General features: G+C 37.6%; 1 protein-coding gene and 1 non-coding gene across 2 annotated transcripts; both read right to left on the bottom strand.

The window, feature by feature from the left end:
* Positions 1-8,851: 8,851 nt before the first annotated feature.
* LOC135592638 (U5 spliceosomal RNA) lies at positions 8,852-8,969 on the bottom strand. The gene has a single exon (XR_010479169.1). It is a non-coding gene; the product is annotated as a U5 spliceosomal RNA (small nuclear RNA).
* A 5,326-nt stretch (positions 8,970-14,295) lies between these two features.
* Positions 14,296-16,082, bottom strand: LOC135618366 (F-box/kelch-repeat protein At5g43190-like). Its single transcript, XM_065119277.1, has one exon. The coding sequence runs from the start codon at positions 15,656-15,658 to the stop codon at positions 14,477-14,479; it is 1,182 nt and encodes a 393-aa protein (XP_064975349.1). The 5' UTR covers positions 15,659-16,082; the 3' UTR covers positions 14,296-14,476.
* Between the last annotated feature and the right edge of the window lie 2,860 nt (positions 16,083-18,942).

The raw sequence follows: 18,942 nt of genomic DNA on the forward strand, positions 1-18,942 counted from the left end.
CATGCGTGTTGCTTTCCCTCTAGTACACCTTTGCCTAGGGTTTGATTTACTGATGCGTATCGCTCGGTATGGGTGGTACGTACCAGTCCGATAGGATATCGGTACGCGGACCGCCCTCTATTGGGCGGTATCGGTTAACTGAAACTAAAAATGGGTATTACATGGTTTATTATAGTGGAGCCAAGATTTTTTGGCTATTTGCCATTTGCCTGAACTAGACAGGTTAAAAGGCAAATATTCATTTGGCCTTTGTGATATCAGGCTGCCCCCTTCTGTTATAATAGTGAAAATTGACAATATTAGGGTAAATCATGTTAAAAAATTTGCTATAGTTAATGAAATATTGAGTTAGATTAATTAAAAGAGAACAAGGATATCATTTATTAGTCAAATTATCCCTTTTTTGTACTAGTGATCTTGTAGGAGTTGGATGATCTTAGATGTATTCGATAATTTTCACTCGAAACTCATCCTTTAAATTATTTTTTAAATATGAATAAGTAGCATATGAGTTCATTGAAAGATTTGCATAAGATTTATATTGATTACAAAAAAGCCTATAATAGAGTTCCTATAGTTATATTATTACGAGTTCAGAATAGAAAGATATATTTCCTTGATGTCATAAAAGAATGCATATGTTAGTGTAGTCATTAGTGTTAGACCTATAGGGTTTGTGTCGAGTTAGTTTCCAATTAGTATAGGTTTACATCAAGGTTGGCTTTAAGTTTGGCCAATTTTAATTGGTAATAGATGAACTTACTTATCGTGTACATGATGAATCTCCATGATGTATTTTATTTGCTGATAATATTATTATAGGTGATGAGAGTTTAAATGAAATTAATTGTGAACTTGAGCTATAGATCTAAAGATAGTTGTGAAATTAAAGATTTTAAAAATCAAATAGGACTAAGATTAGACGTATGAGATGCAATTTTAGTAATACCAAGAGAAAAACTAAGGTTATTGTTAAATTTATGAAAAGAAAGTTTTAATAGGTAAAATTTGTTGGCATCTTTAATCGAATATTTAAGAAGATGGAGATGTTGATGCTTGTTTAGTGACTAAAAATCAGGTGACAAGAGTGGATAAAGATGCAAGGAGTTTTGTGTGACTACCTAGTACCTCATAGATTGATATTTATGTATAAATAAATATTTAAACTCTCTTAATTTAACTAATGATATTTCTTTATGCATAGCTCAATGGCAGCAAGAGATTTATGTAGTCGATCCCAAATAGTTGGGATAATATGGCTTGTTTGTTTGTTTAGCAGGATATGAATTAGTTTTGGTGGTGTTTGTAGATCCTCCCAATTGAGGAATTCAATTTCGTTTGGAGCAGATCATATCAACCTGTGTTTGCTAGTCTATGCACAGATTGAGATGTGGAACATCCTTTTTCGGATGGTTTGAATTTGGCATAGGGTTTACCATCTTGTAACCCATTTGAACTGTTTGGTTTAGGCCTGAAATTGGACCTAAACAGGGCCATAAGAGCCTGGTCCACTTTTTTTTTAATATTTAGGGCCTAGATCAGTCTCATTCCAAGTGTTTTTTCAGAAGTGGAGAATGAAGAGCTATGAATTAAGTATGATGGAGGACTGAAAGAAAAATATTTTCAGAAGTGGCTGAACTCAAAAGTGGCCATTGATACTTATAATACTTATTATATTTTAGTGCTGGATTAGTTGATGGAGGTGAACAGTAGACTGTTGGTGAGATTAAAATGAGGGTTTTAAAGGATTACTTCTTCCGAATTCCAAACTGCATCTATGGAGAAGCTTTTCCTTATATATAATTGGAGACTTGGAAATAAACTGAAAAGCAGAGGTGAACCATGTCCACCAATTCGGTCCTTAGGATTGGGATCATTTCAAGAATTCAACTTATGGAGAGCATTGTTGTCGATGAACATAACTCTAGCATGGAGAATATAAACTCAAAGTTTTAATGTTGAAAACACTAAGCAAAATTAAAATATATATGCTAACTTTTTTATTTTATGAATCAGGATACATATGATGAGATTAAATACTCATAAAACATGGTTTCAAGCAATGCTAATTATTATATTTGGTACATCACACAAATTGGGCAGTATAGTTCAAGGTTTGACGTACCATCCAAAATGGTATGAAATGGGTGTTAGGTATTGGTTTGCCAATTGGTTGATACTTTGACTAGTTCGCGTTGGACAGTACATAGAAAAGGATCAAGTACTGGTCGATATGATCAAAACTCATGCTGTATCGATCAACACGAATATGTCGTGGTTGGAATTTGATCGATACCGACTTAATCGAGTCAAGTTTGACCCCAATAGTCAAATTGACCATTGGAGCCTCTTTTGGGGCTTTAAATCCCCTCTTTCCTCACTCTTTTACTCACTCTCATTCTCACTCTTTCTCACGTTCTCTCTTGTGATTAAAGTACCTAGTTGGCGATTAGTGATAATCAAGCTTTGGATTTGGATAAAAGAGGAGTTGGAACTCGAGATCTAATGAATTTTTCTCCAATTTGAAGGTATTTAGCTTATTTTTATGTTTTATTTATCATTTCATATAATTAGAGGCATACTAATGCATATTTATAAAGATTAAACATGATTAAGGTAAGTATCTTGTGTAAATCCCAATTAGCTCTATTGTCTTAAATTAGGTCCGAATTGGGGGTATTTAGGTTAATAACAGCCTTATGCATTTATTATGTCTTATATACTCTCTCTTCTTAATTAAATACAATAAAATTATCATTAATTTGGATTAAAAACCTAAAATAGTTTTTTTTTTGTGAATTTTCGTCCATTTTTAAGCCTCTTTCCGAAAAGGGCTGATCGGTATGTGCTGATATGTATCGGTCCACCTATGGACTGATAACAGTGGTTATTGACCATTTTAATTTTTTTTTAAATTTTTTTAAAAAATTAAGATTTACCACCTTGGTACAATTTAACAGTGGTTATTGACTGATCCGAAAAGGGCTGATATGGTACAATGATCCTTGGTACAATCTACCACCTTCTCATCCAATATCAATATTTTTTAAAATTTACGACAATTGTTGTAGAGCTTATTGGATGGTACGGAGTCCAAGTCGAAGGGTGCTGGAAAGTAAGCCTCCTTTGCTTGGTACCAACATTTTCTTTAAGATAGTTGTTGATTCTTTTTAACATTTTCCTCTCTCTTTTTTGTCTTTTGACTCTTGCTCCCTATAGACCGTCATCTCCTCTTCCTCTCCTTGTGTCGTCACTGCCACCTTTCATTATGCGTGGCCACATTCTTTTCCACCTCTTCTCTTCCTCCCTCACACCTCTGCTTCCTCATTTTCTCCACCTCATCCCCTCTTCTATTTCTCTTTTGTTTGTTTAATTTTGCCCTCATTTAGGGGGGAGTTGTATTGGTTGACATGGGGGCATACTGACATCGGTATGCCCAACGATAGTGGTTCAACCACTATCGACAGTGGATCAAGATTTGAAACCTCGGTTTCAAGTAGAGATTTGGTATTTTTGTTATGTGAACTCATGATTGACTAGTTATAGATTACCATATTCAAGGTTTTAAATTTTGTTAAGGGATGTGTTGGCCGTCAGTTGGACTTGTATGGGCCTAATACATACTGGTGTATTAACACAGTACACTGGCCTACTAGTTGGCTTTGACAAAAGATTGAAGGGAATACGAAGAGAAGAAGAGGAAGATGAGGTGGAGGAGGCAGAGGAGGTGGAGTGAGAGAAGTAGAGTGAAGTCCGACTGAGGTAGCAGCGATGCAATGGAATGTGAACAGGCAGGGGCGGTGGAGCAGTGCGAATCCTGGTATGCTAATTACCCTGTACCCCTGGTTTTAACTATTAAAACCTGGTGGCAATCCTGGTTTGGTAGGGATGTTAGACAATTATTCTTCCTCTGAACCAGATTGGGGGAAATGATCCAATTTGTAATCCTTTTTCTGGTTGGAAAGGTAAATAGTGACTGGTATGAACTGGTCTAATTGGTTTTGTTATTCATGACTGTGGATAGGCTGTTCTTTGTCTGAATTCACCAAAGGAAAACATAATTAGGAGAGTTTGTCTGACCACTTCCAATGAAAGTGTTGGCCACTGTTCATTAAGTGCTTCTATATACTGTTTACTTCCATGTAACAAACAATTTAAAGTTATCAAATCATTTGAAATCATTTGTTAGATTTTGCTATCGACTTTCAGTGAACCAAACTGGTTCATGATTAAGCCTTGTGCTTCTGTTTATTTCTGATGAACCAGATGCACTATTGGAAAAGTCTTTGCTGGATTGTAGACTTTTCTGTATGCATGTATTGCCCATAGAAGGGCAAGCCTTGGTGCCACGACAAGTTTGCTTGTTTGCAACTTGGGTGGCCAGAGTTCAAGTCACAGAAACAACCTTGCAAAGGTAAGACCGTGTACATGGCAATCTGAGATCCCACACAAGTGGGAATCTCTATACACTGGGGTCATCCTTTGTTGTGTATTGTTGCCACCATTAATCATATGCTAAATAGGAGGCAAGGGATGGACCCATGATTTGTGGACTTCTTCTAATCTAGAGGATTTGATGAGTATTATTTTCATATTAATACTCCTTATGCGGCCAAGGCTACTGGCAAGTTGCCTTGATCTGTTTAATTTTTTAAAGAGTGCAAACATTTGGAATTATTGAAGTTTAGGGTGTTGGTTTTCCACGATTAGAACTTTAAATGCCCAGCTACAAGCAACTACCAAACTGTAATTACTTTTAGATGCCTATAAAGTGGGTGCTGACTTGCAGTTGTGACTACAACCTATAGTCAAATTGGAAAATTACCTATGAATAATGCCAATGCAAGTGATTTTTCAGACAAGTGTAGTAAATTTCTTCTATAGCGTGCAAAAATTGCATTTGCAATTGCAAACCGGTTCGAGGCAAGCAAATACACTTATATTCGCAAATCAATGCATTCCTTTTCACATGTAATTGCAGAAGCATAGGTGACCAAACATGTCCTTAATATGATTCCTGTTGTGCTAGTTGCAGTATGCTATTATTGAAATTTGAAAGGTTGTTCAGCTGTCAAGTTCATGTCTTCTAATATTACACAGTTCATCATTATATTTTGGGGCTACTAATTTGAAGTTTATTAAGGGAGACAATGAACCCTTCCTTGAGAAGGAAAAAGGATTATGTAATTTTTCTCTTGTTTACTTGTTGAAATTTATTGGAAAGATGGCTTCACTCTCTGGGCAAATTCCGCATAAGTGGGAGCCTTGCACTGGGAACTTTTTTAAGTTTCACTTTGTAGCCAATTTATTTAGAACACAAATTAAGGGGATGCATGAAAATAAGTTGCATGGGAATTAATTCAACAAATTACCTCAATAGGACCATATTTGCCTCTATGTTTCGTCAATGTGATTCCAAGAAGTAAACAAAGTAAAAGTGAATTATGTTTACAAGGGTAACCTTGTTGACACCTATGTGAGACAACCTGGTTTGCAAGATTTTCTTGATTTGAGCTCATCATAGTTTGTTTTATTTGGGAACATATGTTTTGTTTCTTTAACAAGGACATATTGTTAGTGAAAGGTACTCTAGTTGGTTATAACTGCAGACTTGCAGCTTTTTGGTTATATATTTTGGCTAGTTTGGTTTTATTTCATTTGGCTAAAGTTGCAGTGGTGATATCAGATTGTTGTTGTTTGTGAATTACAAAGGGTGAGAAGCTTCATTCTTCTTTCTTTGATTTTTGAATTACCAAGGATGAGAAACTTAAGCATCATCAATTTGTGGGGTCCATTTGTTGTTGGAGGATGAGCAGGTTGGTAAATTTCTTTGGGATTATGATTTTGTAATTCATTGCTAGTGCAATCTTTCTTTCTCAAAATTCAAGCAGCTTAATCGTTTCTACTTGGCTTTGATGCTTAATCATGTCACCTTGTTGTATTTATTTTTCTATGGCCCGATTGCCTTTTAATGCAAGCTTGCAACATTTTTTTTTTCACATAACAAGGTGCAGGAGTGCCTGTCCACCTTCGTCCATCTTTTCCCTTTCTTTGTTTTCTTCCATCAATCCATGTGCCGTGTTTTCTCCTCCAACAATCAATCCAATGCTTACCTCTGTTCACAGCTGGAGTTGTATTAGATAGTGTCTTGATTTATTATATGGTATCACTTGTAGGTAGGACCAGAACAATTCATGAAACTTTTATTTTCAGGCATTACATTATCAACTGAATGCAAGAGAAGTTGAGTTTCTGTTGGTTGGTATCTGCTTCTGGTGCAATTTATCAACTTAATGCATTTTTACTACAAAAACGGAATCAACATACATGCTTTAATTACCATGGCAATTTTTTTGTCATCATGCAGTGAATATTTTGATGCACAGAGGATATGTAAAATCAAACTTGCATATATACGTCTGTCTAGAATTATTGATGCTATTTTTAGTTTGATTGTATCAATCAGGTTCTTTTTAACTTCGGGTATTTCTTTCAAAACCATTGAGATTCTCACCATTTTGATGTCAGTAAAAAATCTACTAAGATTGAAGCGTTCTCTTCATGTACTGTGTGAATGGTCATCCTTAAGGAGCATATCCAAATATTTATCATCACATGAGGTTTGATATTATTTGTGAAGTTGGGATGATCGAGTTTAGACCATCTTTGACTCAGGCCTGACTATTTGAAATAGTTCACCTTTCCCAGAGAGCTTTATTGGCTATTTGCTGACCTTTAGTGAGACAAAATGTGTAATTTTATTAGAAGTGTGAAGGAACTTGGAATTTTCAAGCAGTGGCATTTGCATCTGGATGATTAGTTCTATAGTTTCTCTGCTACAGTTCTGCTTGATCTTCACCATCTTTTTTAGTAGTTGCAACTAGATTATAGAGATAATCTGGAAAGATGGAAGGGGGTAGAGATTGGAAGGAGGGCCATATTGTCTAGATCAGAAACTTGGAGATGAAATGTTTGTACATTCAATCCTCTTTCCTTTGTGTCACATAAACATAACTAGGTGAACAGGATAGAAATTTCACTTGGTACTGGGACTTAATTATATATGCCTGGCATGGGACTTGTCTGTAAACCAAACCTGGCAGTCCTGGTGTGGGCTCAGACTTGGGACTTAAGACCAATTTGAACCTTAACTCATATGACATGTAGTTTATATTGCTATAGCCTTTTATCCTTCAAGAAAAATTTTGAAATGATTGATTTTATATCTTTGTTGATGGTTTTTGGAGTTGTGATATAGCTGACACTTTATATTTCTATTTGTCTGTTGATATTTTTCTTTCTTTCTTGTTTTCTCATAAAATCTTTTTACTTATTTTTCATTCACGTTTAAGTAGGCCCCCGTAAATTGTTACCTTTTGTTATCATTTCCTCCTACTAGCTGTTTTAGACAATGCATTCCCTTGTCTAGAGGTCTTCTGTGTTTTCTGGGGCTAGTATGTTTTAGACAAAGCATACTAGCCCCCGTAAATGAGTCTGGCATCTCATTTACAGAAGACCTCTGGAAAATTGTCCAGAGGTCTTCTGTGTCTAGTGGAAGTCAATTTTGCTTGTCAATTCTTGCTAGTTTAGAGATGAAAATAACTAATTTTTATTTTCGTTGTGACTAATATGGCAGTTTTACTTGTTAGTTAAAAATGAGTAATAATATGATTCTCCAATTTGGACTAATATGGCAGTTTTACTCGTTAGTTAAAAACATAGCTGGTTTAGAGATGAATTTTAAAAATGAGTAAAGTCATATGTGTTTTTCTAGGAAGTTGTATTGTTAGATAATTTAGCTGCCGTGGTTTTCATTGTTAGATAACTATCACGGTCGTAACAGAACTGAATTGCCAAGTATTTCGTAAATTGGAAAAATAATAGTATGCTTGATGTCTGTTGAGGAACTGGGAAGACTTGGGGTATTGTGGTAGCTCCAAGAATTTTGCATTTGCTAACAATACTTTTGTCCTGTCAAGTTATTCGGTTTAACTGCACCATACCAAGATACTCAGATTGCCATCTCTTTTGCTCGTGTATTCGCCGTGTTGCTGTTGCGAGTAAAGGTATGTTTGCCAATGCCAATGTGCCCATTTTGTGCTCGGTGACGTAGCATCTTGTATTTTCAATGGTTTCTTTATTTTTGGTGCCTAAAGGTGCATTGCTTATCATCGGAATTAAGAGAATACTGTGTAAATACTCATTGAACCACAGCATTTCTTTCATGAGACTTATTTATCTATTGTAGCTGGTGCAGATGTGTGGAAGTTGTAAGTGATGAATTTGGGCGAAAGGGCGCACCTATCTGATTTGTTTGTCAATTTGAAATGGGACAATAAAATTCTCAAAATTAATTTATCATAAATAAAATAGTGAAATAATCTTAATTTTTCTTTATACGCTTGTGATCGATAAGTTTAATAAAATTTAAAATAAATACACTTTTGCCTCGACGCTGTGTTGATTTATTTGTCTTCTGAGTGAGCTGTATAATCATGTACGTAGTTATTCAATCCTGACGAGGAGAAAAAGCATCCAAAATCATATCTGATTTGCAAGATTGGGTCATTCCCGTTTGGCATCAATTGTGACCCTCAATCTTTCCCATCGATGGATGAAAATCGGGGTAATGGTTTTAAATAATTAGAAATTGGATAATATCAGATATTATCCAATTTGGAATGACTGGCTCTAGGAATCGAGGGTCGATGAATAAATCATTTTATTCCATCGTTAGTCGGTGGCCTAATTAATTAATCAATATTTTCATTGCTGTAACTAGCCAAAATGAAAATATTTCTTGTAATAAAAAAATGAGATGAAAGAAACATTTAAGCTTTGATTGGCGGGCTCTCCTTTAAAGAGAAGGGACCCTTCAAAAATTGGCGTATGCTGCCATAAGTGGCGAGCACACGGTATTCTTTAGTAAAAGGCGAAAGAATAGTTCGCTCTGTGCTCGCCACGCAGCTGCGTGACCTTAAGTTGCGAGGTGGAATCCCTTGTGAAGCAGCTCCGCTCGAAGCTCTCGTTAAAGCGAGCGATGTGGGTCTATTTCTTCTTGCGGTAAATGAACCAACATGGCTTTGGCCTCCTCCTGTGATTTGGTGTCTCGGCTAAGGCTCGTCGTAGAAAGGAAGGCAAACCTATTGCCTTAAGAAACCAGTAATTAGATTGAGAAGGCTATGGTGAGCAATCTGGCTGTCGTGAGGCTCTCGTCAAAAGCTCACCGACTTTTTGCTGGATCATTCTATCAACCAACTATCAAATTGGCTTGATAGGTATGAGAACTAATAGGGTAAATATTTGCCTCAATTAGGACTCGATACGTGGTAGCCCTACTAACCAACGACCAAATTGGCTGGATAGGCATGAGAACTAATAGGGCAAATTTTTGCCTCAATTAGGACTCGATACGTAGTAGCACAAGGAGTATAGCGGTCAATTGTTGAGGGAATATTTTGAACATTTCTCAGAATATTCCCTCAAGTTAAATCGAATATAGAAAGTCTATCAGGCCACACAAATCTATATTAGTTAATGTTTACTCGAATCTCTCATTTTCTATCTTGGGACTCTTTAGACCATCGAAAGGATCACGTTAAGAACCTTACTCGACCTTGATGTTGGTATACATCAGGCACCACCGAGTGGACGCTCAAGCCCCTTAACTTGACCACATCATACTTAATACATATGTGGAACCGAATCTAATTGGGTTGATTTGGACATAAACGATATTATCCTTATCATTTTAGCATAAGGAGGAGGGATTGATATAAATATCATTGATATCATTTCTATCATTTTGATGTTAGAAGAAGAGACTGATATAAATATCATTGAGAAGGATGCATCAGATGTATTTTCATCATCATGTGCATTTTTCAAGTAGGCTCCAAAGGTCAATCAACTTTTGCCTTGGTTAACACTTTAACGAAGAAATTTATTAAGTGTTGAGTTGGTGAGGGGAGATCGAGTGAAAAAATTGAGTGGGAATCTTGATGGGACTTCTGGAAGTCGAAATGATGGCCTAAGGCTATACGAGGGCCCCCTCCATAATTTTGGGGTTGACTTTGCATCGTGAGCCCTCACTTGCCTTCTTTGAGCCTTTTTACCTCTACTCTCCTCTCAGGCATCCAAAACACAGTGCTCGAGCCTACTCCATTGTCAAGCTAGGAAAATGTTCTCTTTCTTATCATATGAGTCTTGCTCCCTCAGTTAATACATAGCCAAGAGAGTAGGAGTTTTATCCTTGGATAGCTTGAGGATAAGAAAGAGTGCATCATTCTCCTCGAGGATTTTTAGGTTATGAAAGATTTCTATGATCATGATTTTGTCCAAACTCTCAAGTACCTAGAGCACGGACAAGTCTCAAATGTAGGTACCTTAGGTCGAGCAACATCTATATGACCTGATGTGTAAGAATTTGTATATGTACGTTGATGCGTTAGAGGTTCGGCGTCAATTCCCTCTCTATCTACTAATAGTGGTGTGTCATCTTAGATGATGCTCAACTCGTGGTGCTATCTCAGTACTCCAATTGTGGCTTCACACATGCTAAGGAGGACATGAAACAATTCGAGAGAATGTTCCACCCATATCTCAAAATATTTTCTCTAGTTAAATCAACTATCAAGAGTCTACAAAGCCAAAGAAATTCATGTTAGTTATTGTTTACTAAAATCTCTTTACCTTTGTTAATTACTCACTCATGTATCGGAGGGACTATGTCGAGAAACCCTTGTGCTTATCCCAAACGGGTTCTAACCTTGACAAACGACATTCTTGTAGTCGTCTTTCTTTGATGTCACCCTCAAAGAGGTGTGCTTACCAACTCTTAACATAAATGAGCCCCTAGACGATGTAAGGGACTCCTGAAACCAGTCATCGATCACACTCCATCGGTTGCTCAAGTATAAAAGCTAGCCCCAAAACTTAAAGGAACAATCACATCTACTATTTTCTACATTCTAACTAACTTTACTATCATAGGAGTCGGGTCGAGAACATCCCTCGACACTGATCGCTTGTGCAGGGATCTCGACGAGGCTAAGGCGTACCTCGGGATGACACCAAAATCCGCCTCTAACGAACAAGCAGCGCCTTGGCATCGTTCCAATCGAACCAGCTTCCCACTCCAATCTCTATACATGGCCCCCCGTAGGCCTCTTAGATGAGCTTGCGCCTTGGGGACTGACCCAAACTATGTCAACTTTATGGTCAACAATATCAACAACAACAACAACCATATCAACCATTTCCATAACAAGTCATGCTTAAATTAGCTCAAAGGAATTTAGAGACATGAATACATATTGGGAGAGACCTTCCTTTCTATCACTTATCTTTTAATATGAAATATAATTTAGTTGGCAAAAATTTTAATAGTTTATTTGAAGATTATGGACTCAATTTTATTTTTATCACTTATCTTTTATAATTTTTTTAAAATACCAGCCTCATTTATAATGCTTGCATGAGTTTACATCATTATTTGATTGATTGGTTGGACCTAATTGGGGACATGTCTTTTACTTTGGTTAGGTGGGAAGGAAAGTTAAAGCTGATTTGGATGATAAGCACACGCTATTCTTTAGTAAAAGGCGAAAGAATAGTTCGCTCGAGGCCGCTCCCTTCACACCGCTCAGGAGAAGCGAGCGCTGTGGGTCTATTTCTTCTTACAGTAAATGAACCAACGAGGCTTTTAGCCTCCACTTTTTAATGTCTCTCGGCTTAGGGTTGTCGTAGAAAGGAAGGCACACCCATTACCTTTCACAAAACCTGTGATTAGACTGAGAAGGCTATGCTGAGCAATCTGCCTATTCCAAGTCTCTCAATCAAAAGCTCACCAACTTTCGCGCACCTTTCTTTTAGGAGCATCCAACAATGAGCACGTCACGTTGACTGGAGGATAACCATGGCGATGAGGTCAGATTATATATATTATTTTTTTATCAATAATTTTTTCGATCCAACAATGGTTAGATTCAAATAAAAATCGAACCGATCAAGAACTGAAATCGAATTAGACTAATAGTTCGATAGTTTTGAATGGAACTCGAGCCATGTTTCGATGCTTCAGTTTTGATTTCTAAAATCTAAAACTGGCTAAAAGAAAAAAAATTTAAAGAATTAAATGCCCTTCCAAACGATGAATCTATCGTTTTTAATAATTTAATAATTAGATAAATATTTCAAAAAATATATATATTAAAATCTAAATTAAAATAAATGGTTTCGATTTGAAACCAAAATCAAAACAGTTGGTTTTGAATCGATTGAAATCAATTTATTTTGATTCCAAATTCAGTAAAACTAGAATCAGAGTCAATGCTTTCGACACAAGAGGAGCTTACTATAATTTTCTCAATGTGATAAAACAATATTTTTTTAGGTAAATAATTGATTATTAGATTCCACTTTTCTCTCTCTCTCTCTCTCTCTCTCTCTCACTAGACTTGTATATTTTTGGGGATGTCTATGAGCTTTACAACATGGTTGTCTGTTAAAACTGTTCCATTATAAGACTATGTTAAATTAGGTAAGATATATTATAGATTATGATTATCAATCAATACTTATGGTAAGATTTCTTAGAAGATTATCTCGATGGGAGGACTCTCTTAATTACTTATCTTACTCTTATCTATATATATATAAAACATCAAGGGATTATTCACAAAGTGATTATATATCTATTTTCATCTCCCTATTAATCCTTACTCCTTCGTTAGAAAAAAAAGGAGAAAAAAAAAGATTAGTTTTATCTTATAGATTTGTATTGTTGCTTCCTACGGATCGAATTACATACTCGGATCAAAGAGAAAGTTATTCTAAATTAACATCCAAAAATATGTAATCTTGATCTTCATCTATCGTTATTTGATTTTGATTTTAACATTAAATTTTTTTACATAATATGATTATAAGTTATTTGATTTTGATTTTAACATTAAATTTTTTTACATAATATAATTATAATTTTTATGCTTATAATCACGAGGATCTCTCCAAGCTATACAACATATTTTCTAGGGATAATTATAGGTATATGATTGTGTTCCTAAACAACACTAGAAAAACTAATCATCTCCTATAATGTCATTATATTATAGTTAATCTCTTAAGTTGATCAAATAGTATACTGACATTAAATTCCTATAACTTAGTAATTTTTATATTTTGCTCTTTAAAATGTATTTTTTTTTTTTTGGAACTCACTAGCGATCATACTTAACATTGGTTAACCCGAGTTTATTCCACCAATTTAATAAGAGCAACATGTATTAGAAATTTAAGTATTTGAAAGGATATATATATATATATATATATATATATATATTGAAAGGACTAGGTAAAAAAAAAAAAAGATAAAGAAAGACCAGTTTCCAGAAGCAGATTGGTCAAACATGGAGTGAGAGTTGCATTGGTCTTATTTTGACCATTCCAGAAGCAACTTCTTTCCATAAGCATATCTTGAATTGTATGCATCCACCATGATTGAGGGATGGAAGCTTGACCAGGTTGAAGAAAACAAAACATAATCAATATGGAGAAACCAATGGCTCTTAACAATTACAAATTCCTTTACATGTATTATTTATTACATTCGTAATCTCATTCCATTTATTAGATGCTCTGTTTTTTATTGTTGACAAGCTGAGGAAAAAAATTAATTCGCATTCACGATGCTGTTGGAGTTACCACATCGTAATAAATGTTCGTATACAACACCTTTGCCACAGTGCTGCTATTGACAGTGTACTATGATTTGGCACCTAAAGCTTTACATCTCTGTCTCATTCATTCCCCTTAATTTGGATGTTCGATATGATGTTCAACAAGGAATGTTTCTCAAGGAAATTTCGATAAAATCAATACTATTACAGCTTGAAACTGTCAAACCAAGATCTTCTGGGATAGTTTTACTGAAATTTCAGCATATGGTTCTGATGTTGGTCAGTCAAAAGCAGGTTCAATTATACAGCCAGATTCAAACAAGAACTGCTAATTAAGCATGAAATACTAATTCTACAGCCAGTATCAAAGTTCTGTGCAGTGTTAGGTACCAGTAATGCTAATTAAGCATGAAATGAAACATCAGATGAGTGAGTAGCCACAGTGAAAAGCTGAAAGCAAATTAGAGCAGTCATCTGTGTAGTATATCTCTGCTACTACAGAGCCGAGAAATCTGGATATACTTAGAACTTTATCTACAAGATCAACAACTATCATCACATGCAAAGTAATGCTATGATCAACTGATACCATGCATTCTTCGGATGATATGCTTCATCTCAAAATTGCAGAACAAGAAGTTCATACGCAAGTAGTTCAAGCTCAGAATTTTTTACAAGTGACAACACCTAAATACCATCAATCGATCGCCAGAAAAGACAGAGCAAGAAAGAGAAAGAAAAGGATGCGTCTCAAATTGATATATGCATTGCAACAGTTCCTGAACAGAAGAGAAGGATCAAACCAGAGCAAAGAGGTCGGGGACATAGGAGAACCACCGGAATCCACAGCTCCACTTCTCTTGCAGCATCGGGCACCGCGGCAGCCAGTGCCAAGTCCCCCTTGACACCTTGAAGAACAGCACCTCCGGCCAGGTGGTGCAGCAGATGCAAACAAGCCCCTCGTGCCAGAGACAGTTGACATGGGAGTAGTTGTGGTAGCAGACCGACATGAACTTGCGGCACATCATCTCCGGCAGCCGCCCGATCTCCTCCCAAGCTCTGCCCCTTCTCTCTTCCTTCCTCCCCACGAGCTCCCACAGTTTTAGGCTCCTTGAGATCCCATCCCTTCCGATCCCGCCGACGAGGTAGAGGTGGTCCTCTCCGCTTCCGCTGCATCCGCCCACCAGACGGACGAAGGCCAAGTCTTCCGGCATTGGAGGGGCGACTCCGACGTCCCACGCCCCGTTCCGGAGATCGAAGCCTACCGTGGAGAAGGGCTCGGGGGTGGTGAAATAGAGCGACCCGTCGAAAAAGGCGCCGCCTTGGTGCGGATTCCGTCGCCCGAGGACGGGCTCGAAGCCGGGGAAGCGGGTCCAGGCGAGGGAGGCGGAATCGTAGACGAAGACGTCGTCGTCGGAGGCGCAGGGGAGGAAGATCTTGTACCCATGGGTGGAGTTGGAACGGGAGGGAAGGGAAACGAGGGTGGCGGATGAGGGGGCGGCGGAGTTTGTGGGCAAAGGGAGGACCTTTGAGGCGTTCGTGAGGAGGTTCGCGACAAGGAGCGAGGAACGGCCAAGGGCGAAGAGCAGAAGTCCCGAAGCGGCGGAGAGGAGGAGAAGCGAGGAGGGGGAAGCGGATCCGGAGGTGGATGATGGGGGGAGGGGGACGGAGCGCCACCCATCAGCGGCTGGATCGTAGAGCGGTAGGCAGCGGTGGGAGAACTGGGGGTGGGAGAGGAGGAGGAAGGCAAGGGAGTTGTGGGCGTGGAGAAGGGAGAGGAAGGCCGGGGAGGAGAGGAGGCAGCTAAATCGCCGGCAGGTGGGGCGGAGGGCGAGGATGGTGCGGAGGGGGAGGAGGGCGATGATGCGCTCCAGGAGCTCGTCAGGCAGACGCCCCCATATGGAAGGCTGCATCACCACTTCCTTCTCCTTCTTGTTGCGGTCGTTCTCTCTTCGCTGCTCTCGAGCTCTCAACATCATCGCCTCCTCCTCCTCCTCCTCCTCTCTACAAAACACAACAAAGTTTCCGTCTTTAACCGCAGCAGGGCTTCAAGGTACGATCTTTACAGCAAGAAATGGTAGATCAGCTCTCAGCATCGCGTTCGGTCTCCACATGACAGAACAAAGACGCAGTCTTCGGGCGCTGCGGGGGCTTCAAAGCTCCTCGAGCTTCTGGAATAGGAAATCGAAGAAGGCCAGCTTAGTTGGAAAGTAGTTGGTCGAGCACGGCGAGATGTAGAATAGTAGGCGGTGGAGAGTCAAATCTGTGGGGGAGATGACGATGGATTCGGACGAAACGAACGAAAACAGGGGAGGAGAGTTATGTTGATGGAGTGCGCTCCACCGATACGTCCAAGTAGGAACAGAGAGAGCTCGGAACCGATTTCTTGGGCCATCAATCTGTGTGCTCAACTCATCCGCCATGGCATTTGCTCATGAATTATCCATGAGCACTGTAATTTCTTGGTCAATCACTGTGCTGGAAGCAAGTGACGTCAACTCAAGATGGTAACATCGCATAACAAGACATCTCCAGCAGTAACAACAGGCGAACGATGCCAAATCATCTACGCTTTTGTTTTCTAATCTGTCACGCCAAACCAGGAACGTACCTCTGAATCAGCCTGAGATGTCCCTAGCAATCAGCCCCACCTCCGATTCATCTGTTTGACTTCAACCTTCATATTCATGAACAGTGAATTGGTATGAAGTGCATGAGATCCAAAATTTACGTCATCCAGTTCAATTCATGTGGTTTGTTTGAGAATTCTTGCCATCTAATTCACATTCTGATCACTGAGAGTAAGATGATGGGAACATCTAATGCAGCTTACCTAATGATGGTTGCTTTTATTATCTAGTTGATGAGGATTTGAGTCACAGAATCATTCTCTGTTCTCGTCAGCAAATACGCATACTGGTACTTGACAAGAATCAAGCATTGGAAGTACTGTTATCCCTAAGGAGGTAAGGAGGATTGAGGTGGAAGATGGTAACTCCAAACCTGGGATCTTTTATTGGATCAGAGAACAGAGGAAGGAAGGCAGAAGTCAAATGAAAGAATGGGAATTGTTAGAATAGATAGTCCATGAAATAGACAGACACCACAATACAGCTCTACGGAAAGCTAGTTTCCACCCTGAATAAGCCAAATGGGTGTGCAGAATGAAAGAAACATGAAGCACGGATAGGCATTCATTCACAACGAGTGAGGAATCAGCAGAAGTTTCTCTTTAAATTCTTAACCTCTTTTCTCAAAAGAAAAGAAAGACATAAAAGATGTCGGATTTTTCTTATATATCTCCAGTCAACAGATATGGTGTAAGCCAATGGGAATGCTATCTGTCATCGCAAATCTTCACATCTCTTTCAGTGTTTCAAGTGATTCAGAGAAGATAAAAAATTGACTTGTAAAGCTTTGTCTCTAATTTGAAAAATAAGAATTATTTCTGTTACTTTTAGTCATTTTTTTTTCTGTTTAACTTAGAATAATTTCTAAATTTTTTTTGTTTGTGCGACCGGAATTCTGGATTTTTTGGTCTTTTATGACAACACTTAGATTCAAAGATCAAAGAGGAAGCTAAGGAAAACAAACACAAAACAACATGTGATAGATACTTTTAGCCAACAGCAATTTAAATGCACACTTGATAGTCACTGCTATCATTCTTGGATGTATTTGCAATTAATATGAGTAGGTTTTTAAACATGGCTTCAATCGAGTCAAATAGACAAAATGTTTGACGCATCCACGTTTGTGTTAAGAGTGTTGTACAAGCAAGTTTCACCAAGCCACAGATGAGAGGGGCTTCATCGGAAGTCAGATGTGTTTGGAAGCTGTCAGATGATGCTGTGATGGTCGTTGAATTTAGTGTGTAAATTGCATGATGAGAATGAAGATACTTGCAGCACCAGTTTATCTGTCACCATCTCAAGTGTCAATCTCAAACTTGCACGCAAAAGGAGATTACCAATACTACCTATAACATCTCAAACTTCTTGGCCAGCACAGTTTTTGATCGAGTGAAAGCACAACATTTCAACTGTGTTCACCAAAAACTTGTGTCTCTCGCCTGTCTCCAGCACACGGCTGGCCAATATGTTGAGTATGGAGAAGCCATGCTTTGTTTGCGGTGGACAAGTCGATCGTTTCCCACTGCCTCTATTTTGGCGATGAAGGAGAGTTTGATCGAACACTATCTGATTAGAGAAATGGCACGCATCAATGTCTCTTTACTTCAGCTCGAGCCTCTTTCATTTCCTGAGATCCAAATTTTATCACCATCATCGCACCTCCTTTTGATCTCTCGACAGTAACATATTGCGAGGCCTTTCAGTCATCATCTAAGTTGGAATCATTTGGATTGCATGAACTGTGGACAGAGGATCGAGTGACACACGCAAACTGCATGACAAGGCAAAAAGTGCAGTCATTCAAATACAACAGCACATAACTTCTCCTTCTTGTCACACCAAACATGACAATTTCAGCTTAGCAGTACGATTTTGTTAGGATTACTATATCAAAAATTTATTAGGATTGATAAGTGTTTAAAAGTTCTGATTATCTTCAAATTGATTAGAGAGTTTTAATTAAATTTAAACTATGATAGATTAGAATTAAGATTTAGATTAGAAATCTACGTAACAAGAATAGCCATGAGTGTGAGATAAAATGATTTATTATATTAATTTTTCTTATATAATGAGGAATTTAATTTTCTTCGTAAATGTAGAAAGGGAGTCGATGAACTACATTAATCTTGTATAAGCTTTCTTATGTGGTTTTTATTTGTTGATCTCTTAATCAACAAGGATGATAACATCGATTGAATTAATTAGTTTTACTATGGATAAATTAATAGAAGAAATTGGCAAAGAAAGGTGAAAGATCTTTTTATTTAGCAAGACTCAATAAGAATATTGAAAGAATGAGCTGACATATTAAAAAAGATGAGCGATGAAGATTATGAGGAGCTTACGACAAATCATGTAAGTATTATTTGTCTTTGTATTGATAATAATATTATCATTAATATTATTAATAATGGTTCAACCATGATTATTTGGATAAGCTAAAAAAATTTATTCATAATATTATTGGTAATGATTCTACCGTAGTTATTTGTGATAAGTTAGAAAAATTTTAATTGACTAAAAGTTTAACTAACATTTGAAGCAGTTGTTATATAGATTGAGGATGGAAGAAGCTGAAAATCTAGTAGAGCATCTGAATATATTCAAAAGAATATTATATCAATTGA

The sequence above is a fragment of the Musa acuminata genome, chromosome BXJ1-1, assembly GCF_036884655.1.
Source record: "Musa acuminata AAA Group cultivar baxijiao chromosome BXJ1-1, Cavendish_Baxijiao_AAA, whole genome shotgun sequence".
In the NCBI taxonomy this organism is placed as follows: domain Eukaryota; kingdom Viridiplantae; phylum Streptophyta; class Magnoliopsida; order Zingiberales; family Musaceae; genus Musa; species Musa acuminata.

What these genes read in the sequence shown, in the direction of transcription:
- LOC135618366 (XM_065119277.1), bottom strand. Translation starts at nt 15,658, where the DNA reads ATGATGTTGAGAGCTCGAGAGCAGCGAAGAGAGAACGACCGCAACAAG.